This window comes from Ranitomeya variabilis, chromosome 2 (assembly GCF_051348905.1).
Source record: "Ranitomeya variabilis isolate aRanVar5 chromosome 2, aRanVar5.hap1, whole genome shotgun sequence".
Classification (NCBI taxonomy): Eukaryota; Metazoa; Chordata; class Amphibia; order Anura; family Dendrobatidae; genus Ranitomeya; species Ranitomeya variabilis.
The window spans coordinates 906,645,984-906,671,556 of NC_135233.1; the positions used below are offsets into that span (position 1 = coordinate 906,645,984).

The 25,573-nt window shown below is 39.7% G+C and overlaps 1 protein-coding gene across 2 annotated transcripts in view; it reads left to right on the forward strand.

Annotated features, from left to right (window-relative positions):
• Window positions 1-24,264, forward strand: part of TNFSF10 (TNF superfamily member 10) — a 31,466-nt gene extending 7,202 nt beyond the window's left edge. The window contains exons 1-5 of one of the 2 annotated variants that reach the window (XM_077290527.1): window positions 9,834-9,976; window positions 14,810-14,956; window positions 15,078-15,123; window positions 18,024-18,137; window positions 21,542-24,264. In XM_077290527.1, the coding sequence (XP_077146642.1) occupies window positions 9,944-9,976; window positions 14,810-14,956; window positions 15,078-15,123; window positions 18,024-18,137; window positions 21,542-21,951 (750 nt within the window). In that variant the 5' untranslated portion in view covers window positions 9,834-9,943 and the 3' untranslated portion in view covers window positions 21,952-24,264. Of the gene's footprint in view, window positions 1-9,833; window positions 9,977-14,809; window positions 14,957-15,077; window positions 15,124-18,023; window positions 18,138-21,541 lie in introns of those variants that run through there. The other variant, XM_077290525.1, reaches the window with a different exon arrangement.
• Window positions 24,265-25,573: the final 1,309 nt, after the last annotated feature.

Genomic DNA, 25,573 nt, shown 5'->3' on the forward strand with positions numbered 1-25,573 from the left:
GTAATCTTGAAGGGGATATAGGCTCTTTAGACTACGTTCCGACGATGAGCTTTTGGTGGGTTTTTGACGGATCAGAAGCGCAATGTCTCACACGTTTTTTAGCTGTTTTTTTAAAGCAAATATTCAGCTGCGTTTCACAGTACCAGCAAAGTGTAGGAAATTCAGAAATCTCATGCACATATTGTTTTTTTTTTTTACCTGACTGATTTGTCAGAAGAGCCTGGTTTTTGCAAAATATATTGTCACTTCTTTCAGCGTTTTTGCAGTGTTTTTCACCCATTTGAAGCAATGGGTAGTGTAAAAATGCAGCAAAAAATGTAGGTATCAGGTTTTGCTGCGTTTTGGGTGCAAAAACCTAATGAAGTTGAATGAGGTTTTTTTTAATGCACTAAACTTTATGAGAATGCACAAGAGACAACAACGGAGTAAAAAATAAAGCTAAAAAAACTAAGAAAAACCTGATTTTTGTAAGCAGCTTAAGCTTGGCATCAAAACACAACGTGGGAACATTTATAGAAATCTCAAGCCCATTATTTTTTTTATTTTATTTTTTTTACTTGATGTTAAATTCACCTACTGTGCACGTCAAATCCGCAACATGTCAAATTCTCTAGCGGGTACGCTGACTGTTTTGTGCAGATTTTCCCCATAGAATTGCATTTGATGTGCAAAACCTGCAGGTACAAAGCATACATCCATTTTTAGTGCTTTCCAGAGGCAGAAAAGCATCCAAAACGCAAACAATCCACACCTAAGTATAGCAATAAAATTTGGGCAGTCAAAAACTAGGATGTATAAAAAAACAAAGCAGTTTTATTTAAAACAATAGCCAACAAGAGACTAAAAATGCAGAGTCAAAAATTCAATTAAAATGTATGTTAAAAAAAGCACACAAATACAATGGAAAAAAGGTAAGTAACTTAATTTAAACAATAGGTGCAGAAGTGGCACAGAAATTCTGCAGTGTCAAAAACTTACCAAAAACTCATCCTGGGAACATAACCTAAGGCCACTTTCACACATTGAGTATTTGGTGAGTTTTTTACATCAGTATTTGTAAGCCAAGATTTTGCAGTGAATCAGCAGCCAAATGTGCAGCAGAACACATCCATCCTATCTGAATTTACCGTAAAAGCGATTTTCTCCATTCAAAGCTTTTTATTACAATATAACAATACATAAATGGTTAAAAACACCCCCATTCCTCTTCCCTGCCCTTTAGGGGTTGATATACTGCTTCTATAATTGTTTCTCAGTGTGCCGATAGGCATTTGCGACAGGTTGTGTCAGTACAAATGCTTGATATTGTCTTGACCAGAATATTTGCAATTTTTCTAACCAAACACATCGTTAATGATCAGCAGAATACTTTAACAAGCATGTAAGGTTAATATCGCCACCGTTACTTACCCTTTAAAATTGTTGCAAAATTCACATGTTTCTACATGATTGGCAGCAATTCAAGGAACATTTTACTCCAAGCTTGTGCATGTAAACTGTATCACAACAGTATCGCAACTCACAGACCCATGCGTCATTAATTCGGGCACACATCAGTTTTAAAAACTGATCCATGTCTCTGGTCCATGAGACTCGGCCCATGTCCTTTCTTCATTCATTTTGTGGATCAGACATGGCCATTAAAGACTATGGGGATCTTTATAAATTAGAAAACCTGTTTTGTACTTCAGCATTTTTTCCATTTTTAACTGATCTTGGGCATAGAGCCAACGGAAAAGCAATGTTCAGACAGTCCACGTGACGCAGTGTAATGAAGCATGATGCAACTAGGTTGGCAATTGAGAAAAAAATCAATGTTTCTTTCAGATGGTAAGACCATATTCACACATCCTTGTATCATGATCAGAGCGTGGACTGTAAATCATGGACTGACCGCAGATCTCCTGACCCGAATTTAACAGCTTCAAAGATATATATGGGGCTGTCAAGTTCAGGTCAGGAGACCCACAGCTGGTCCATCAATCATGGTCCATACTTGGACTGTGACACACTGATGTGTGAAGGTGGCTTAGGCTACTTTCACACTAGCGTCGGGAACAACCCGTCGCTGTGCGTCGGGCCGCCGTTCCCGACGCTAGCGTGGTCTCCGCCGCACAACGGGGGCAGCGGATGCATTTTTCCCACGCATCCGCTGCCCCATTGTGATGTGCGGGGAAGTGCAGGGAGGTGGGGGCGGAGTTCCGGCCGCGCATGCGCGGTCGGAAAAAGCGGACCGTCGGGAGCAAAAAACGTTACATGTAACGTTTTTTTCTCCCGACGGTCCGCTACCACACGCCCAAGCGTCGCAAAACGGACGCGACGTTTTGCAATGCATCGCAAATGCGTCGCTAATGTTAGTCTATGACGAAAAAACGTATCCAGCAAGAACTTTTGCTGGATGCGTATTTTCGGCAAAACGACGCATTTGCGACGTATTGCAGTTAACGCTAGTGTGAAACTAGCCATAGCACTCACGCCTGAGGCTACATTCACACATCCATTCAATTTTTTTTTCTCCCCTCCCCCCCGCAAGGCTTCTGATTTGTATCCGTCTCTCATGGATCCCAGTGGATTTTACTGGTTGATTCTGATCTGTAAAATTGGATTAGAATAAATCTTGTTCTGAGTTATGCATATCCGACTTTTAGATCCATGATTTTCAAGGATGTGTGAACATATTTATTCTACTCTATGGGTGCAAGTGCTGTCCAATTAAATCGGACAGTACTCGGACATTTCACACAAATGGGTGAGTGCGGCTTTAATCAATGGTAAAACTGGAAAAACCATGATGGAAAAAGTCACAAAAGCCTAAACAGAGCATACTAGTAAATAAACTGGTGGAAAACCTGTGATAAAAAGGTCACATAGAACAAATATGGAACATCTCCAGAGCCGGAATCAATAACTTCTTTGTGGTGTTTCTTGTGCAAAATTCACTTTCAGCAGCAAACTTTTTATCTGCAGAACTTTTTCAGGAAGTAAACATTGTATTAAAGTTGTAGAACAGCCACAATCAATTACTGCCAATCTACTGTACAAGGAAACTGGTCAGACAATATGCAAATTTCTGTTTCAAATTACCTTCAGAGTCCAGGAATCCTATCTAAGAACAAAAAAGTCTTGCCTCAACTGAGAAGTGCTATTTTCATCTTTCGAGCAACGAAAAAGGAAAATTCCAAGAGATGAACTCTTGCTGTAAGAAAAACTTTTTTCATCTTCGGTTCCTTATAAATGTAGACCAGGAAATGTCCGCAAACCTCTCAGAAGAAACAAAAGCTTCAGAGCTAAATCTATTAAAGCGAGAAACTGAATTTTACTGATTTGTTTTCCCTAGTCAGTCGCAGCTCCCTACTACAGTAGTTTCCAATATATTCAGTAATTAAACAGGCAACTATATCTTACTAGATGGTGGCCCGATTCTAACGCATCGGGTATTCTAGAATATGTATTTAGTTTATTTATGAAGTTTTCAGAATAATGCAATTTATACACAGGATTCGGCCAGCCGGCCACGACCAATTAGCGAAGCGTGGTTCAAATTCCGCGCCAATTCGTGAGTGGACTGCGCCTGTCGCTGATTGTTCGTGGCCGGGAGTGACCAATCAGTGAAGCCAGGGCCGGCTCCAGGTTTTTGAGGGCCCCAGGTGAAAGAGTCTCAGTGGGCCTTCCTCTTTAACACATACCATGATTCATGATGCACAGATACAGCAGAGAAATATAGCACAGCCAAGCAGCGTATAACATAGCCCACGTAGTATATAACACAGCCACGTAGTATATAGCACAGCCCAGGTTTTTGAGGGCCCTGGGCGAAAGAGTCTCAGTGGGCCCTCCTCTTTAACACATACCACGATTCATGATGCACAGATACAGCAGAGAAATCTAGCACAGCCAAGTAGCATATAATACAGCCCACGTAGTATATAACACAGCCACATAGTTTATAGCACAGCCACGTAGTATATTGCCCAGCCACGTAGTATATAGCACAGCCCACGTAGTATATAACACAGCCCACGTAGTATATAACACAGCCCACGCAGTATCTAACACAGCCCACGTAGTATATAGCAATGTGGGCACCATATCCCTGTTAAAAAAATAATTAAAATAAAAAATAGTAATATACTCACCCTCCGTCGGCCCCCTGGATCCAGCCCAGGCGTTTACCGATGCTCCTCGCAACGCTCCGGTCCCAAGAGTGCATTGCGGGCTCGTATGATCATGACATAGCGGTCTCGCGAGACCGCAACGTCATCATCTCGCGAGACCGCAATGCATGGACCGGTCACCGGAGCGTCGCAAGGAGAGGGAAAGGCCTGGGCTGGATCCGGGGGGGCCGACGGAGGGTGAGTATATAATGATTTTTTATTTTTTTTATTATTTTTAACATTAGATCTTTTTACTATTGACGCTGCATAGGCAGCATCAATAGTAAAAAGTTGGTCACACAGGGTTAATAGCAGCGTTAACAGGGTGCGTTACACCACGGCATAACGCGGTCCTTTAACACTGCCATTAACCCTGTTTGAGTGCTGACTGGAGGGGAGTATGGAGCGGGCACTGATGGCAGGGGAGTAAGGAGTGGCCATTTTGCCACTGGACTGTGCCCGTCGCTGATTGGTCATGGCCGTTTTGCTGCATCCAATCAGCGACTTGGAATTTCCATGACTGACAGACTGAAAGACGGAAGTGACCCTTAGACAATTATATAGTAGACTAGATGCTGGCCCGATTCTAATGCATCGGGTATTCTAGAATATGTATGTAGTTTATTTATTAAGTTTTCAGAATAATGAAATTTATCACAGGATTCGGCCGGCCGCGACCAATTAGCGAAGCATGGTTCAAATTCCGCACCAATTCGCGGGCGGACTGCGACTGTCGCTGATTGGTCACGCCCAGCTGCGAACAATCAGTGAAGCCAGGGCCGGCTCCAGGTTTTTGAGGGCCCTGGGCGAAAGAGTCTCAGTGGGCCCCCCTCTTTAACACATACCACGATTCATGATGCACAGATACAGCAGAGAAATCTAGCACAGCCAAGTAGCATATAATACAGCCCACGTAGTATATAACACAGCCACATAGTTTATAGCACAGCCACGTAGTATATTGCCCAGCCACGTAGTATATAGTACAGCCCACGTAGTATATAACACAGCCCACGTAGTATATAACACAGCCCACGTAGTATATAACACAGCCACGTAGTATATTGCCCAGCCACGTAGTATATTGCCCAGCCATGTAGTATATTGCCCAGCCACATAGTATATAGCACAGACATGTAGTGTATAGCACAGACATGTAGTATATTGCCCAGCCACATAATGTATTGCACAGCCGCATAGTATATTGCACAGCCACATAATATATTGCACAGCCATGTGGTATATAGCACAGCCACGTAGTATATAACACTGCCCATGCAGTATATAACCCAGGCCACGTAGTATAGAGCACAGCAATGTAGTATATTGCCCAGCCACGCAATATATACCACAGCCACCTGGTATATAGCACAACCCACATAGTATATAGCACAGAGATGTAGTACATAACACAGCCCACGCAGTATCTAACACAGCCCACGTAGTATATAGCAATGTGGGCACCATATCCCTGTTAAAAAAAAGAATTAAAATAAAAAATTGTTATATACTCACCTTCCGTCGGGTCCCGGATCCAGCCCAGGCGTTTAGCAATGCTCCTCGCGACGCTCCGGTCCCAAGAGTGCATTGTGGTCACGTGAAATGATGACGTAGCGGTCTCGCGAGACTGCTACGTCATCATCTTGCAAGACCGCAATGCATGGACCGGACCATCGCGAGGAGCGGGAAAGGCGCCGAAAGGTGAGTATATAATGATTTTTTTAATTTTTTTAATTATTTTTAACATTAGATCTTTTTACTATTGATGCTGCATAGCTAGCATCAATAGTAAAAAGTTGGTCACACAGGTTAATAGCAACGTTAACGGAGTGCGCTACAGAGCAGCATAACGCGGTCCGTTAACGCTGCCATTAACCCTGTGTGAGCGCTAACTGGAGGGGAGTATTGGGCGGGCACTGACAGCAGCGGAGTAGGGAGCGGCCATTTGGCGGCCGCACTGTGCCTGTCGCTGATTGGTTGTGGCCGTTTGACCACGACCAATCAGCGACTTGGGATTTCCATGACAGACAGACAGAAAGACGGAAGTGACCCTTAGACAATTATATAGTAGATTATCACAAAGTCACAGTTCTAAAAAAACAAACTCCAGCCCTTTGAAGTATATAGATGTGATGGGAGATCATAGCAAAGTGCACATTGTGGTTACATTTCTGCTGCTGATTGATTCTTCCACCCCAAATCTTTCCTGGACATGAGGACTTGGTACTTCTCTTCCCATTTCTTTGCATGATCTTTAGATTAATTACCTGCACCATCTCGGTAAAGAGGTAAAGACAGATTCTCCCACGCATTACATTAAGGGCTACAACCAATCTTGTCTGGAAAACTTTCCTTCAGGGGCCACGTGCAAGTCCATGGGTCCATAGAAACCATTTGACCACACTCGGCTGACATCTGAGTGCACTCTGACTTTCATGGACTGACTAAAGGCTGATTCTACTCTGATCAAACTATCGGAGTCTGAGTTGCATAATCGGATCACTTTTCTCGCATGGAGAGAAAAGGGTTGTGTGCGACTACACTAATTTTTCAGACTTTGTAAGATCTATGCCCTTATAGCTATGTAATTAAAGATAACAGTAGTGATATCAGTCATCATTAGGACAGTACCAGGAATATTGAGATATGTAAATGTTTCTTAAAGGGGAACTATGCTTTCAAGTGACTTTTCAGAATAATCTGTCGTCTGTGTGTACATAATGAATAATACTATTTCTGGCCATTTATATGTATCATATCCTGCTTTTGTCATCAGTTTTTCTCTTTGCTGGCTTTAATTTACAATTGAGTATGAGCTAATGGATGGAGGCTAGCGACAATGATACACTAAACATAGAGGGAATCCTGTTCTTTTTCTATTTGGTAACACCCTGATAGAAGCAGCAGAGGCATGGAGGAAATGAAACAGCAGTACTGAGAAGTGCAGCTGTGCATGCAGTACTGAGAAGCTAGAATCTGCACTGGCAGTTCCACTGCCTTTCACTCTGCTTCTCTCATCCACCCTTCCCCACGGTCTCCCATATACTATGTAACCTGGCACATCACTAAGCTACCAGTCTGTATAGTCTTAAAAGGAACCTGTCAGCAAAGCATGCTGCCCAAACCGCAAGTAGCATGAGACAGAGCCTGGCGGCATGATGGAAGCAAGGTATACAGAATTTCAGAGAAACTGTAGTTGGAAGATCTCTTATGGGAGAGACCTGTCAATCACCGAAAGGGGCCCTGGGAAAAGCCACAGCATTTCAGAGAAGAATATACCTGGTGCAATCGAGCAGCCAGGCTCCAATTCATGTTTTCCATGGTTTGGGCAGCATGAAGCGCGTGTCAGGTTTCCTTAAAGCAAGATGGATTTGGGATGTGTTTTTCAGTGAAATTCAGGAGGCAGGGATAGGGGAAGAACCAGTTCATATGTGGAGAAAGAAGGCAGATTCTCTGATAATATATATTAAAATATTTCTTATATTCGCTTGTTTTATTGATTTTTGCAAAGTTTGTGGAAACTACAGTTCTATGTCAATTTCTTCAGAACAGAGACAAATCTACGTAAAGCTTCTTCAACATAAAATAATAATCATTAAAGTGGCTATCCATGAATTTTATTATTGTTTTTTATCAGCTGAGAATGAGCAGGCAGGTCGTTGGTAACATCCTACCTCTCTGTATGGGGACAATCTCTGCTGGCTCAACCGGTGATTCCCCTGCTTCATTTCACCGCTCCTCAACAGAGCAACACTGTTATGATCTGGTAACCTTGGAGCCGCATGAAACTTTCTCTGGAGTCGGTGGAACCTGTACTGACCGCAATCCTGAACTAACACCGCAACTAGAAGTAGCTGTGGGGTGTGCCTAACATACCCTAGACACCTCGACACAGCCGGAGGACTAAATACCCCTATAGATGGAAATAGGAATGCTACCTTGCCTCAGAGCAGACCCCCAAAGGATAGGCAGCCCCCCACGAATAATGACTGTGAGTAGGAGAAGAATAGACACACACAGGTAGAAAACAGGATTTAGCAAAAGAGGCCACTCTAGCTAAATAAGAAAGGATAGGACAGATTACTAGGCGGTCAGTATTAAAACCCTTCCAAAAATATCCACAGCAGATAATACAAAAAGTTCCACAATCTAACTAAAGACATGGAATGTATATCTGCCACTCCAGAGAATCCAACAAGACTGAGAAAATACTGACACAATCTAAGCTGGACAAGAAAACACAAAGAATAGCACTGAATTGTGAAGCACACAACATGTGTGCCACAGGGAAAAAGAACCAGACACTTATCTTTGCTGATTTGGCAGAAAGGCAGGAGGAACCAGGCAGAGGTCCTACACCTCCCAACAACAATTGACAACTGGCAAGGACTAATGAATCCTGCACGCCTAAATACCCCAGTCAGAACTGCAATCAGCAGATACACCTGACCAGGACTGCAACTCAGGGGCAACTGCATTACCACCTACAACCACCGGAGGGAGCCCAAAAGCAGAATTCACAACACAACACCCTCTCTTCCACTCTGATCTGTCGATGGAGCGTCACGGAAAACGTCATGCTGATTGAAAGCCAGCTCTCCACAATTAGGCATCGGGATCTGGCTGTTAATCAACATGACATCGGCAGAGACGCCCCATCAAAGACGCTGCTTTGTCAACATGACGTAAGCAGAAGCCACAGAATTGCCGGCAGGAGATGTTTGTGACCGCTCTTATCCGGCAGAGATCATTAACGGGCAAAACAGGCAGGAAGCTAGCAACTACTTGCCTTTAAGGCCTTAGCCCCGTACGCAAAAATAATAATCATCATTAAAGAGGTTATCTGTGACTGAGTCAAGTAAAAAGAAATTTCAATGCCAGTATAAGGAACGAGGATCTTAATATTTTATTCATTAATGTGGGTAGCTGAAAGATAGTCATTTTTAGAGCTCTGCGTATTAGTAGAAAAAAAGCTTCTTTTCTAACTTGTATACAAGCAAATACCTAGATGTCTGCTAAAACCGTGATAATATATAGTGATATAGAGTTATAAACACCATTGTAAACATATTATCAATAATAACTCCTTTTTGGTTAAATACAAATGTTTTTGGCACCTGGCATAATATCACCTACTGAAAGCAGCAAGTCAGCAAATTCTGAAATGCTGATTATATTTGTGGGTTTTCTCACTAATTTATTTTATTCTGAGTTCTGAGTTCATGTCTAGCCTTGAGGCTTTAGTTTATGATTCATTCTGGGTTATGTTTAGTTAAAGATTATTCCCAGAGCTCTGAACAAAATCAGGTCAGGGCATGTGTATAATAAAACTGCTACATGTATTGTCTACATGTTAAAAATTAAGTAGGAAAAAATAATTCAAATTTTGTTTTATCTTTATTTATTTTTTTTATGCGGTTATGTCCCATGCTGTAAAAATAGATAGGAGAAAAACTAGTCACTTCCTTCTTCCTCAATGTTACAACTGAATTTGCCCTGATGATTCTTGTTTTCAAGTAAAAGGGAAGACAATCCAAGATTTGGGCAAAAAAAATATTCATTGTAAATGTGTAATGATCTGAAACACTGTATGCCGGAAGCTAGCGGGTCAATATATGATTCTTGTCAAACTATTAATACCAATATCATTTCTTACTGTTTCCTGTACGTCTAGATGACTATAATATTTTATTGAAGATATGGAAAAATTGTGGATACCTCTGGCACCGCTGATTTTTGAAGAGAGAAATATATGAAGAAAGTCAGCTTACCACGTTGTAGGACTACAGATGGGAAGTCCCGCACGGATAGCCAGGAACCAGGCAAGTCTTCAGTGGGAAAAGGAGATGGTAATCCAGAGAGACAAATGTGGTAAAAGCCAGGGAAAAACTTTATTTTAAAAAAACAAATAAAATACAAGGATGGAATCTCCAGCGGCACGTTGACCAACGCGTTTTGGCTAGGAAGCCTTAATCATGGATGGTGATACCATTCTTTTATTTAATTTATTTTTGAAAATAAAGTTTTTCCCTGGCTTTTACCACATTTGTCTCTCTGAATTACCATCTCCTTTTCCTGATGATTATTGAAGACATCAATTCGCTGAAAATTATTAAACTTGCAATTTTTATTCAAGGCGTTTCGAGGTGACAGGCAATTCTTCAGGAGACCGAATATAGACATTCATCATACAGGGCAGTTTTTAAAGCCTTGAATTTCAAATAAATGCGCCAAACCAACCCAGGACAGTGTGTGTTCTGTCAGTTCACTAGGTCGGCACATAATTAAATCAGATAAATTAAATGTATTTGAAATACACACAAAAATTCTTTGAATAAAATGTCGAAGAAATCATATATTACAAACAATGTTTAAAACATAAAAGTATATACTAATTCAAATATTCGTTTAAATAAAATTCTGTGTACATTTACTCTGAGAGTTGAACGAGAACACAGGTTTCTATAGGGAAATCTATAGTATCCTGTGTTATTTATTCATTAACCCCTTTCCGACATCGGGCGTAATAGTGCGCTGATGTTGGACTCCCTCCCTTTGATGTGGGCTTCACATCTTTTCCGGCATATGCCAGCTGTTTTGAACGGGTGGAATTGCGATACACCCATGACTGTTAACTAGTTAAATGCCGCTGTAAATCTGACAGCGGCATTTAACTCTCGCTTCCAGCAAATGCACTGGAAATCCCTCCCATTGGTGACCTCGTCACGTGATCGCAGGTCACCGATGGGTTGGAATGACAACCAGAGGTCACCAGCAGACCTTTATGGTTGCTATAGCCAGATTGCTCTGAGCACCGACCAACAGACAAGTGAGCATTTCTGCTACATACTGATCTGATCCTCACCAGTATGTAGCAGAGCTGATCAGACAAGTGCAGCTTCTAGTCTCCCATGGAGACTATTGAAGCATGCAAAAGTAAAAAAAAAAAATGTTTTTATAAATATTCAAATAAAAAAATAAGTTCAAATCACCCCCTTTCGCCTCATTCAAAATAAAACAATAAAAAAAATCAAGCATATACATATTTGGTATCGTCACGTTCAGAATTGCCCAATCAATATAAAAAAGAGAAGAATTAACTCAATCGTTAAATGGTGTAACGAGAAAAGTCAAAACGCCAGAATTACGTTTTTTTGGCCGCCGCAACATTGTATTAAAATGCAATAACAGGCGATCAAAAGAACATATCTGCACTGAAATGGCATCATTAAAAATATCAGCTTGGAACACAAAACATGAGCCCTCACCCAACCCGAGATCATGAAAAATGGAGACACTACAGGTATCGGAAAATGGTGCAATTTTTTTTTCACCACTTAAATAAAAAAGAACCTCCTCATGTTTGGCGTTTATGAACTTGTAATGACCTGGAGAATCAAACTGGCAGGTCAGTTTTAGCAATTAGTGAACATGGTAAAAAAAAAAAGAAGCAACTGTGAGATTGCAGTTTTTTGCAATTTCACAGCACTTGGAATTTATTTTACCATTTTCCAGTACACGATATGTTAAAACGAATGGTGTTGTTCAAAAGTACAAAAAACAAGCCCTCATATGCCCATTTTGACCAAAAACTAAAAAAGGTGTGGCTCTGGGAAGAAGGGGAGCAAAAAATGAAAGTGCTAAACCAAAAATACCTCTTGTCATTAAGGGGTTAAGCTTCTGCTTGTGGTAACACACTGTCATGTGTTGGTTTGGAGCCTTTATTTGACATTCAATCCTGTAAAAACTGCTTTGTGTGTTTTAATGTCTATATGCGGTTTTTTTTTCCTGAAGAAGTGCCTGTCACTTTGAAACGCATTGAATAAAAACAATAATTTTTTGTGAATTGACGTCTTCAATAATTAGCATCATGGGAGGTATTCAAAAATTTCTCCATATCTTCATTCTCATTGGTTTTGAGAACCCAATAATTTGCAGCAGCTGAAAATTGACTTTAAAACATATCATGGATCAGTTTAGAACAATCTGATAAGAACACTTTTTATTGTTTGTCGGCTAAGATCCTATATGCGCTACGTTGTCCCTAGTGTTTTATCTCATAATATTTTATTGACCTACAGTACAGACCAAAAGTTTGGACACACTTTCTCATTTAAAGATTTTTCTGTATTTTCATGACTATAAAAATTGTATATTCACACTGAAGGCATCAAAGCTATGAATTAACACATGTGGAATTATATACTTAACAAAAAAGTGTGAAACAACTGAAAATATGTCTTATATTCTAGGTTTTTCAAAGTAGCCACCTTTTGCTTTGATGACTGCTTTGTACACTCTTGGCATTCTCTTGATGAGCTTCAAGAAGTAGTCACCGGGAATGGTCTTCCAACAATCTTCAAGGAGTTCCCAGAGATGCTTAGCACTTGTTGGCCCTTTTGCCTTCACTCTGCGGTCCAGCTCACCCCAAACCATCTCGATTGGGTTCAGGTCTGGTGACTGTGGAGGCCAGGTCATCTGGCGTAGCACCCTATCACTCTCCTTCTTGGTCAAATAGCCCTTACACAGCCTGGAGGTGTGTTTGGGGTCATTGTCCTGTTGAAAAATAAATGATGGTCCAACTAAACGCAAACCGGATGGAATAGCATGCCGCTGCAAGATGCTGTGGTAGCCATGGTGGTTCAGTATGCCTTCAATTTTGAATAAATACCCAACAGTGTCACCAGCAAAGCACCCCCACACCATCAAACCTCCTCCTCCATGCTTCACGGTGGGAGCCAGGCATGTAGAGTCCATCCGTTCACCTTTTCTGCGTCACACAAAGACACGGTGGTTGGAACCAAAGATCTCAAATTTGTACTCATCAGACGAAAGCACAGATTTTCACCGGTCTAATGTCCATTCCTTGTGTTCTTTAGCCCAAACAAGTCTCTTCTGCTTGTTGCCTGTCCTTAGCAGTGGTTTCCTAGCAGCTATTTTACCATGAAAGCCTGCTGCACAAAGTCTCCTCTTAACAGTTTTTGTAGAGATGTGTCTGCTGCTAGAACTCTGTGTGGCATTGACCTGATCTCTAATCTGAGCTGCTGTTAACCTGTGTTTTCTGAGGCTGGTGACTCAGATAAACTTATTCTCAGAAGCAGAGGTGACTCTTGGTCTTCCTTTCCTGGGGCGGTCCTCATGTGAGCCAGTTTCTTTGTAACGCTTGATGGTTTTTGCAACTACACTTGGGGACACTTTCAAAGTTTGCCCAATTTTTTGGACTGACTGACCTTCATTTCTTAAATGGCCACTCGTTTTTCTTTACTTAGCTGCTTTTTTTCTTGCCATAATACAAATTCTAACGGTCTATTCAGTAGGACTATCAGCTGTGTATCCACCAGACGTCTGCACAACACAACTGATGGTCCCAACCCCATTTATAAGGCAAGAAATCCCACTTATTAAACCTGACAGGGCACACCTGTGAAGTGAAAACCATTCCTGGTGACTACCTCTTGAAGCTCATCAAGAGAATGCCAAGAGTGTGCAAAGCAGTCATCAAAGCAAAAGGTGGCTACTTTGAAGAACCTAGAATATAAGACATATTTTCAGTTGTTTCACACTTTTTTTTTAAAGTATATAATTCCACATGTGTTAGTTCATAGTTTTGATGCCTTCAGTGTGAATGTACAATTTTCATAGTCATGAAAATACAGAAAAATCTTTAATTGAGAAGGTGTGTCCAAACGTTTGGTCTGTACTGTATATTGCACGACTTTACAGTAACTGTATCACTTTACATCCATCTTTTGTCATACTGAACTTACAATTTAATTTTTGCATGTTAGATGCCACCATATAGTGCATTGATTTTCCATGAAGCAACTTTTTCCATCTGACACTAATTTCTGTAGTGCCCCATATGAGTCAGATGAGCAGACTTCATCCAGATGATCACACTGTATTAGTAAATCTGAATCCTATGCTTGGCTGTGCAGTTTATGGCTATACAGTGTGCTGTTTTATAAGCCCCTGTGCCAGGGTCCACTAGGGTACCTGTCATGGGGCACAGAGATGGTGTTTGTCAATCTGTATTTAGATTAGAAGCGTTTTTGCTGCATTTTTCTTCAGCAACCAAAAATTGCTCTCGTAGCAGTAAAGAAAATACTGGGTTAAAAATCCTGTTTTGCGTTGCTATCCTTTCAGTTTTTTTGCAGTGTTTTTTTTGGGTGCTGATTGCTTGTGTGCTTTGTCTAAAGTACATGTTTAATAAAGTTTGTTTTAGTTACCAAAAATGCTGTGAAAATGCCGCAAAAACCTAAGTTGCGTTTTTTCACTTTTTCATTGCTTTCCATGGGTGAAAAACATGCTGCAAAAACGCTGAAAGAATTGGCATGATTTTAAAAAATGCTCCAGTTCTCAAATCTCATATCTTTTGCTGGTATTGTAATTAGCAGCTCTTAATTTGAATAAAAAGATGCTGCAAAAACGGAATGTGTGAACATAGCCTTAGACTTTGGGGGAAAGCACGATTGTATGCTTGGGCTGTCGATAATGTGTACAGGCTGCAAAGATGGGAAGGTCTGTCTGGACGTTTGAAGGTGAAAAGGCTTTTTCATACTAGACTGATTTTGTTTTTTCTATGTAATTACAGTGTAATATTCATTACCCATAGGAATAAACATCTTTTAATACAGCGATTTTCTATTTTCTAGATGAATGAAAACTACATAAGAAGCAATATTGCCTGTTTGGTAGGCGAAGACTTCAGTTATGTGTTTCAAGCAGCAAGCGTCCATAGTGGTGATGACAATGAACCATGTAGAGAAGTGAAGAAACAAGTCCAACGTCTTATCAGAAATGTAAGTTCTCAAATTATTTTGTACTAACATGTGGTCAACACAGTTTAAGCAATCACAGTGAAGGTTTTTTATTTTTCATTAATGATTGAAAATCAGTAATTTCTTGGATTTTTCTTTTTAGATTTTGGAGGAAAAGTATGGAGTTGAAATAACATCACTGATTAAAGGTATCTTTTCCCACCAACTTTTTTTCTGCAACCTAGTACCCAATCTTAGGGTTTGACCAAATCACTCATATAGAGGCATATAATTTCCAGTAAATGATTGTATTAGGTCACTCGCACCACTTTTATTCCTCCCAGCCCTACTACCACACTAACTGGGCGCCCTACGACTGGCATCTTAAACGCTGATTCTATTGAAAGAGCACTAAAGTAAAATGCAACAGATTTTTTTTAAAAGCTTACGCCTCTTAATAAATGTGGTGCATCGTTGTTGCCAGCATTTGGCTGGAGTAAGTTTAGGCAATAATTTAGAAATTTGTTGGGCTAAAGGAAACCATGTCTATCCTACCTGAGTTGCAATCACTTTCTGAATAATGACTTGACCACTATAAAAAAAAAAAAAAGATCCACATTGTTGCATACAATACTTGCACCAAAATGTATAACTTTTTTCCAGCAGAAAAAAAATGAAGCGAGTAGAATAATAAACTTCCCCCATTGCTTTCTGGTCAAGCGTTGGACGCTACCATTGGCCTGATCACTGTCACGTATAGGTATAATAGTCAGAAGCTCTGACCAGAAGTGCTCAGTGGTGCACACAGTGATTTCTGGGCATGGAGCATATGTTCTGTTCCTCCCTTATAGAATCAGAACCTTACGAACAGGAAGCAGCTGCCTCCATGGTCATAGATGTCGCACACCTTCCCCTTTATGGCTGCTATGTTGCCTCAGACAGCATATTAGTCATCTATTAGTCATTGTATCTTTTTCACTTTTACCCATTTATGTGAAATCTGCAATCTTTGTGATTTTTTTTTTTTTTCTGTACAATCTTGCTGCTATTGTAAATGTGCAATCAATTTTAAACTTTTCTCAGGTCAAATAACCAAAGTCCAATGCTTCACTGCACAATGCATTTAACTATACATTTCACCTATTAATAAGTGATTACTTAAATCTATATTTCTTGTCATAGTGTGGCTGGCCTCTTCTGTTCTGTCTAATTTGTTCACGCTGATCCTTATAAATGTCTTAGAGAGAACTTTTTATTAGTTTTTAGCTATATCATCTTCGTCAGTACAAAGAGGGTTGTGTACGAGGCAATACCAGAACTCCAAAGTGCTTGTAACAAAACTATTTGGACTTTCTCACTATAAATATTACCGCATATCAGTGTGTCTTCACTAAAGCCATAATGCAAGGATACAAATGAAAGGGGAATCGGGGTTTCAGCAGATAAATTAATACCAGATCAGGGACACAAAAGAGAATATTCTCTTGGAGATTTGATGCTATTCTCTAGTCTTTCAGAAAAGTAATGTATTACAGTTTGTGCCAATATAGCTTTTTTATTGTATAATGAAAAAAACTACAATTTTTCAATCTACTTTAAATATGAATCACTCATGCTAATAAATATCTCTGTCAACCTTCATTGTTTTTCTTAAAGAGGTTCTTTGGTACCTATGTTTAGGAGAGGTCACCAAAAGTAGGGACCACCACCAATAAGCTGTTCCCAGAAAATTGTAATGTAGACCTTTTCAAAATACAATAAAAAAGCTATAATTGTACAAACTGTAATACCCCTCTAAATTACTCTTGTGAAAGACAAGTGAATCACAGCGAATCTAGACAGAGAATGCAGTCATTTGCCCTAGTTGTATGCTGTTCTTAATATCCACTTCTAATGCTGACTCACATTTGTAATGTACGTAAACATGTACTAATAACCTGATACATTCATACGTACTCTATAGTTGCCTTATCCCTTGTGTTGTGCTCAAAACTGCAGAATGTTTGCTTTCTTGGCCTTTTTTTCAGAGAATATTAATTATAACACCAAACTTTTTCTCCACTTATGGTTAGTGGTTGGGTGAAGCCATTTATTGTCAAACTACTGTATTTTCTCTTTTTAAATCATAATGACAACCCAAAACAGCCAAATGACCCTTTCCATTTATTAATCACAGTTTGAACGCTGCTGACTGGCATTATCAATTCCTCACACATCTTTTTGTATCCGTTTCCTGTTTTATACAGTTCAACTACCTTTTCCCATAGATCCGTTGACAATTCTTTTGCTTTCCCCATAACTCAAATCCAGAAACATCAGTGGCTGGGTGAAAGATGCAAGAGTCTGTCTAGATCCCAGAAACTCACTCAGCTTTTATGCACACACACTGATTACAAGCAAACAGGTCACAGGTGAGGATGTTACCTTTAGTAGCCATTCAAACCCATTTTGTGTCATCTTCTGTGCATGTTATCAGGCCAAAATTACCAGGGTATGTGAACTTTTGATCAGGGTTATTTGGATGTTTTGGGTTGTCATTATGGTTTAAAAAGAGAAAACAGAATAGTTTGACAATAAATGGCTTCACCCAACCACTAACCATGAGTGGAGAAAACGTTTTGGTGTTATCATTCATATTCTCTGAAAAAAGGCCAAGAAAGCAAAAATTCTGCTGGGGTATGTAAACTTTGGAGCACAACTGTATGATAAGGCTTAATCTCCCTGAATGAAAGGGCTGAATCTGCTATGCCCCCAAAAAGATATCTTCCGATTAGGGAAGAAAAAAAACAAGCAGAGCCGATATTCCCAAGATAGATAAATTGCTACTAAAGCGGTCTGACAGTCGCCAATTCCTATGAATAGAAATAAACATTTTCACTTTCCAATCCCTGCTCATGGGGAAGATTGGAAAGATAGTCTAGTATTCCACCAACATCCACAGCTATGTCGCATTCACAATTCTTCACAGGTGTTTTCAATATAAGACATTTCGGACATTTATATAAACGTTCTAAGATTTGTGGGTTACAGTATGCACATATCTGTAGCGTACATACAATTTGGATTACATATCATTGTCTAAATATGTTCTTTTTTTTTCTTAATCCAGAAAAGGTTTCCAATGTTCTCCCAGTCTCTGTTGCTGAGAAGCAAGTCTACGCTGGCTCAATGATTGCTGCCCATGTCACTGGGGATAGTAAGAAAGCCAAGACTGCCGTAAAAGGTATGACATAAGATTTATATGATGTTTAATAAGTAGTGTTGAGCATTCCGATACTGCAAGTATCGGGTATCGGCCGATACTTGCTGTATCGGAATTCCGATACCGAGATCCGATATTTTTGTGATATCGGGTATCGGTATCGAAACAACATTAATGTAAAAATGTGTAAAAGAGAGAATTAAAATAAAAAATATTGCTATACTCACCTCTCCGCAGCCTGCACCTTACCGAGGGAAGCGGCAGCGTTCTTTGTTTAAAATTCGCGCTTTTCTTTCCTTTACGTGAGTCCCGGCTTGTGATTGGTTGCGTGCCGCCCATGTGACCGGGACGCAACCAATCACAGCAAGCCGTGACGTAATTTCAGGTCCTTCAGGATTTTAAAATTACGTTCCGGCGTTGTGATTGGTTGCGTTGCAGTCACATGGGAGACACAACCAATCACAGCAAGCCGTGACGTAATTTCAGGTCCTTAAGGATTTTAAAATTACGTCCCGGCTTTGTGATTGGTCCGCGTCCCGGCAACATGGCCGCCATTAACCAATCACAAGCCGTGACGTCACGGGAGGCTGGACACGCGCGCATTTTAAAATGGGCGCGTGTCCAGCCTCCCGTGACGTCCCGGCTTGTGATTGGTTGCGCCGCGGTCAACCAATCACAAGCCGGGAGGCTGGACACGCGCCCATTTTAAAATTTTAAAATGCGCGCGTGTCCAGCCTCCCGGCTTGTGATTGGTTGACCGCGGCGCAACCAATCACAAGCCGGGACGTCACGGGAGGCTGGACACGCGCCCATTTTAAAATGGGCGCGTGTCCAGCCTCCCGTGACGTCCCGGCTTGTGATTGGTTAATGGCGGCCATGTTGCCGGGACGCAGACCAATCACAGCAAGCCGTGACGTAATTTCGTCACGGCTTGCTGTGATTGGTCCGCGTCCCGGCAACATGGCCGCCCTGACCAATCACAAGCCGGGACTTCACGTAACCAAGTAAAAGCGCGAATTTTAAACAAACAACGCTGCCGGTTCCCTCACTGAGGTCCAGGCTGCGTCGGAGGGTGAGTATAGCGATATTTTTTTATTTTAATTCTTTCTTTTACACATTTATATGGATCCCAGGGCCTGAAGGAGAGTTTCCTCTCCTTCAGACCCTGGGAACCATCAGGATACCGTCCGATACTTGAGTCCCATTGACTTGTATTGGTATCGGGTATCGGTATCGGATTGGATCCGATACTTTGCCGGTATCGGCCGATACTTTCCGATACCGATACTTTCAAGTATCGGACGGTATCGCTCAACACTATTAATAAGACGTTTTATTTATACAAATTTAACTAACACAGGAAATAAAGAATTGCGTATTTTCTCACTATGATTCCAAGGCTATACATCAATTTATTTAACGTCTCTATTTTTGGGGGACACTGGCTTTAATTGAGAAGTCTTATTGGCAATGCGCAGTAAAAAAAACAACAACCAAAAAAGCAAACATGTAAATTAAATTAGCTCTCCAACAGAGTGAAAAAATGATATAATATCTCTGGTTATGTAAGACACTAACCTAAAGGCTATGTACTGCCAATATGTGGCAACTGCAATAACAGGTTAAATCTTTTTTAAATAATTTAACCCCTTTACCCCTAGGGTGGTTTGCACGTTAATGACCGGGCCAAGCTTTACAATTCTGACCACTGTCCCTTTATGAGGTTATAACTCTGGAATGCTTCAATGGATCCTGATGACTCTGACATTGTTTTCTCGTGACATATTGTACTTCATGACAGTGGTAAAATTTCTTTGATATTACCTGCGATTATTTGTGAAAAAAATGGAAATTTGGCACAAATTTTGAAAATTTCGCAATTTTCCAACTTTGAATTTTTATGCCCTTAAATCACAGAGATATATCACAAAAAAGTTGACCAGCAATTTCTCATTTTTACAACACCATTTTGGTTTTTTAGGGACCACATCACATTTCCTTTGAGGGGTCTATATGATAGAAAATACCCAAGTGTGACACCAATCTAAAAACTGCACCCCTCAAGGTGCTCAAAACCACATTCAAGAAGTTTATTAACCCTTCAGGTGTTTCACAGGAATTTTTGGAATGTTTTTAACAAAAAATGAACATTTAACTTTTCTTCACAAAAAATTTACTTCAGCTCCAATTTGTTTTATTTTACCAAGGGTAACAGGAGAAATTGGACCCCAAAAGTAGTTGTGCAATTTATCCTGAGAACGCTGATACCCAATATGTGGGGGTAAACCACTGTTTGGGGGCATGGCAGAGCTCGGAAGGGAAGGAGCACCGTTTGACTTTTCAGTGCAAAATTGACTGGAATTGAGATGGGACGCCATGTCGCGTTTGGAGAGCCCCTGATGTGCCTAAACATTGAAACACCCCACAAGTGACACCATTTTGGAAAGTAGACCCCCTAAGCAACTTATCTAGATGTGTGGTGAGCACTTTAACCCACCAAGTGCTTCACAGAAGTTTATAATGTAGAGCCATAAAAATAAAAAATCATATTTTTTCACAAAAATGATCATTTTGCCCCCAATTTTTAATTTTTCCGAGGGTAACAGAAGAAATTGGACCCATAAAATTGGTTGTGCAATTTGTCCTGAGTACGCTGATACCCCATATGTGGGGGTAAACCACTGTTTGGGCGCATGGCAGAGCTCGGAAGGGAAGGAGCGCCATTTGACTTTTCAATGCAAAATTGGCTGGATTTGAGATCAGACGCCATGTGGCATTTGGAGAGCCCCTGATGTGCCTAAACAATTCTAACTGAAACCCTAACCCAAACACAATAATTTGAATGGAGCAGTGGTCAGCCATGTGCCCTGATGCTTCATTTAAAGTCTTAGAAAGATAGCCAGATACAGTACAATGGACAGTATATTAAGGTATTGCTGTGCATATAATTCCCTAGTATAAAAAATGTGTCTTGGTATTCTTTAAGCGTGAAAAAAGCACTAGATAATAAGATCACAATTGAAAATCATCCTTGTGTTTGTAAAAAAAAAAAATAATTTTTGTTGTCTCTAATACATGAATGACTGAAAAAAAAGGTCTGAAAGAGCAAATTTGCTTCTTCGCAGATATCACCTATGGAAGGACGGACATGATACTGATTTTTTGGCTTAGTATATTGAAATAAGTAATTCTCTAACCAGTATATTAGAACCATATATTGTGAGCTCACTATCTAGGAAGGTTTTTAGAAAATGCTTAGGGTGGCATATAAAAAACACATTAAAACTGGTATGTAAGAAACTGGGGCACTTACTTCTCCAAAATAGTAATTTTTTGCATTTTACTGTTGCAATATTTTACATTTCTGCATCATTATTTTACAAGTATTACAGTCATTAACACATATATCCCTTTTTCCTCAACAGTTTTACCAAATGGGCATTACAGTGGGCATAAAATAATTGGATGGTCTAATAATACCCTGTCAGATATGAACAGCATCAAAGTACAAAATGGAGAACTGGTCATTGCAAAAAGTGGCTTTTATTATATCTATGCCCAGACGTATTTCCGTCAGCAGGATGCTGAAGTGAAAGAAAAACAATTAATGCAACACATTTACAAAATGACAAGCTATCGTGATCCCATAGAACTAATGAAAAATGTAAAAACAACATGTTGGTCAAAAGATGCGGAGTATGGACTTCTTTCCATTTATCAAGGCGGTGTGTTCAAGCTAAATGAAAAAGATCGGTTATTTGTCACTGTAAATCATGATCATATCCTTGATATGGATGAAAAAGCAACATTTTTCGGTGCTTTCTTATTATTCTGAAGAAATGATGGACAAGGTTGCAAAAGTATCACAAGAATTAAGCATCAAGTACAAACAGTGCAGCTTAATTCCTTGAGTGCATGGTATCTCACTTACATATTGCATCCAGGTCTTCTATAGCTCAGGGATACTTAAAGCACCAAGAAATGTGTTCAGTAAACCTGATGTTTTGGACTCTGGGAAGCAATGAGATGAAGCCTGCACCATAAATGATTGATGTGGGTCTCCATACCAAGTCTAATTCAGTGGGGGGCTGGACCGCCCTGCCTTACATCACCACCCTAAAGGAATACTAAACCTAGAAATGAATGATTCGCGTTAACAGGAGATAAACTTGCTCCCACTGTTGGTTAGTCTGTAGGAATTTCAGTACATTCGTTTGGAAGTCTTGCAGAGAACGCAGGTGTAAATTTCCTTCAAATCCCTCCAATTTTGGCTGGCAGGTTTCTGAGTGGTAGGCCTAATGTTCCTAGTATTTAATAGCAGACAAAGCAGTAGGGAGAGGCTCCTGCTGCAGCCAACTGTTCCAAAGCCAGACACAGAATTGTGAGAAGGAGGAGAGGAGAAATGGCTAATCTCCTGGGATGCTTACAGAAGAATTCTTTATATCTTACTTCATCTAGTTTTTAATATGAGATGAGATAGGAGGGGGTTAATGAAGAATTCCTGTAATTTTGCATTATCTATGCTTAGTGTTCCTTTAAGTTAAGGAACTGCACCAAATAACAAAATATTGCTCACAGTATTTTAAAGTATTATATACTCTGCTTAATTCCCATTTGAAGGAACGTTTGTTAGTAAGTACATGCTGAAGAAACAATCCAAAACATTTTGGCCCTACTGATAACACTACAATATTACCATGCGTTTTTTCTTTTTTTTTATCAAAGTTGTAGCAACTAAGAAGACACAGCAGACTTAGAAAATGTAGCCAATGTGTCGGCATCACTTCATCAGCAAGATCAGTATGTAATTTTGTGAGCCAAAAGACAACCCGCCAGGCTTCTGGATGTAGTGGACATGAGGGATGAACATGAAACATTCCGTGACTGTCCAGTATTGTTCATGTCATATGACAGTCTAGATTAAGTGTGACCTGTCAAGAAACAGTACAAGTTCCACGAGACTATAGTAGCACGCAGAAAAGACTTTAACCCATGCTGATGTGTATCATTCAGGGCAGCATCGATTGAGTGCTCTTGGTGTACAAGAACTTATGTCGTTGTTCTCCAGTTATAATGGATGAAGGTCTTGGCTTATGGGGGAACCTTCTAATGAGGAAAATTGTGAACAAATTGCCTTGCACAGAAATGGACGACCACATTTATTTTGAAACTATGTGGTAGCTCTTGGAATAAAGATCTGGCCACTTGTGAACGCCTTTAAGACAGATTATAGTGAGCACCAAGCCTTAGATGTGGTGTTCTTCCAACCAAGGGCTCATAGATTTCAACATACTATGGATCCATACATCATTCAAAATGTTCAATTCAACAATAAAAAAAGTGGCCTGTTCCATCAGATGCCAGTTGACAGAGCTAATTCCCCCAAGAAGCATTGCTTTTAGAGGAGAATATCCTCATAACATGGTGCTATGATGGAGGCACTCCGCAATGGCGCATGGAGTGCCTATAGCTCCGACCCTAGAGACTGTGTGCCTTTGTTCTGGATCCTTGTATATGGCTGTGCCTGAGTATGTAGTTGATCTGCATCTTACAGTAAATGATTTCTAATAGAAATGGCAATAATCTGCTTATATTAAGCACAACAACTTTTGAAGACAAAACATGAATGTAGATAATGTATAACCTTGTACAATTTTGTAAGTTTCACAATTTTTATCAAATGGAAGGAATGGTTTTTTTTTTTCATATCTCACAAATAGATTAAAATATTCACCTTTACTAACACATCATATAAAATATGCCACTAATAGGCCTACCAATAAGGGAAAAACCACTGAAGTAAAAATCAATATAAATAATAACAGTAATACATTTGTAGCCATAAGCAAACATACTCATGTGGGACAATTTATTTCATTCTGACTAATGAACTGGGATGGTAATTTCAAAAGTCTATATCATTAGTATAAATGTATACAGAATTATTCATACTTCTCTATGGCTATACATGTTGCTTAAAATCTGTTGACTTGAATACTATTTTTTTTAAATTGGAAATCTTGAATTATGCTGTAATGTACAATATTCCCTTGGATTTTGTAATCATCTGCTCACTACCATTTCCAGTAAATTAATTTTTAGTATGTTCAATATACTTTTTTTTACTTAAATAAAAGCAGAAACAATACATTTGTCTCCTTTCACATGGCAGGTTATCTTACACTGTGGACAAAAAGTTCAGGAAAACCTGTATGTCTTACATGTAGGGATTGCTGTGGATTTTAAACATTTGCATTGAAAAGAGTAAAATTTACTGCAGAAATGTAGATGAATTTCATATAAGGACATGCTGTAGCATATCTGAGAATCCATGTGTATTTTCTCCACAGCAAGGTGTATAAAACCCCTTTTATTTGCATTGAACTGTAATTTATTGTAAAATCTACATTGAAACAGGGATGCCATTGGCCGAACATGGCCAAAAGTATTTTTTAGCCCTTGTTCAGAATTCTTAGGAAGGCCTAATTGGCTCTGTCACTAAGCCCCATTTTTCAATTCTGACGTTTTCACGGTAATACGTTGGAATGCTTTCATCAATCCTGTTGATACCAATAATTGTAAAAATGTATCGGCAAATTTTTTATTTTTTCAAAGAAATTTACAAAACCTTTGTTTCACATATGTATTTGGATTTCAAGTGACTTTGAGGGACCTATTTTTCAGAAAACCCACAAACAATACCCCATGATAAAAACTGCAACCTTCAAAGTATTTGTGAAGTTTAACCCTCCAGAAGCTGCAGGAATTGGCACAAAATGGAATGAATTGAATTAAAATTTACTTTTTTTTCAACTAAAATGTTGCTTTTCCTAAACTTTTCATTTTCACTTGGGGTATCAGGATGAAATGGACTCATAAATTTGTTATGCACTAGTTCTCGAATGCAGTGATATCCCATATATGGTCAGAAACTACTGTTTCAGAATGCACCAAAAGGGACCTCATTTTGGAAACTGCACCAATCAAAAATTTCATCTAGACATGAAGTAATTATTTTGGGCCCAAAACTGCTTCTTTTTGGTGAGGGATGTGATGTTAGGTGGTATTGATGACAATGCTACATGCAACTCTTATTTTCAGGTTTGAGTCTCTCAATCTGGAGTTGGGTTGATTCCTTGAAATGATAAGTTTTAAAAAGAAATGTTCGCAGCAGTAAGTTGTTCTGAACACAGATACTTACTTTAATGAATGCCTTCCTAAAAAGTAAAATATATTATTAAAAAAATAATAATAATCTTTTTTTTTATATAGCGCTAACATATTCTTTACATATATTATCATCACTGTCCTTGATGGAGCTCACAATCTAAATTGAGTATCACTATGTTTTTGGAATGTGGGAGGAAACCGGAGAACCTGGAGCAAACCCACACAAACACGGGGAGAACATATATTGCAAATATTGTCCTTGGCGGGAACTGAACCTAGGACTCCAG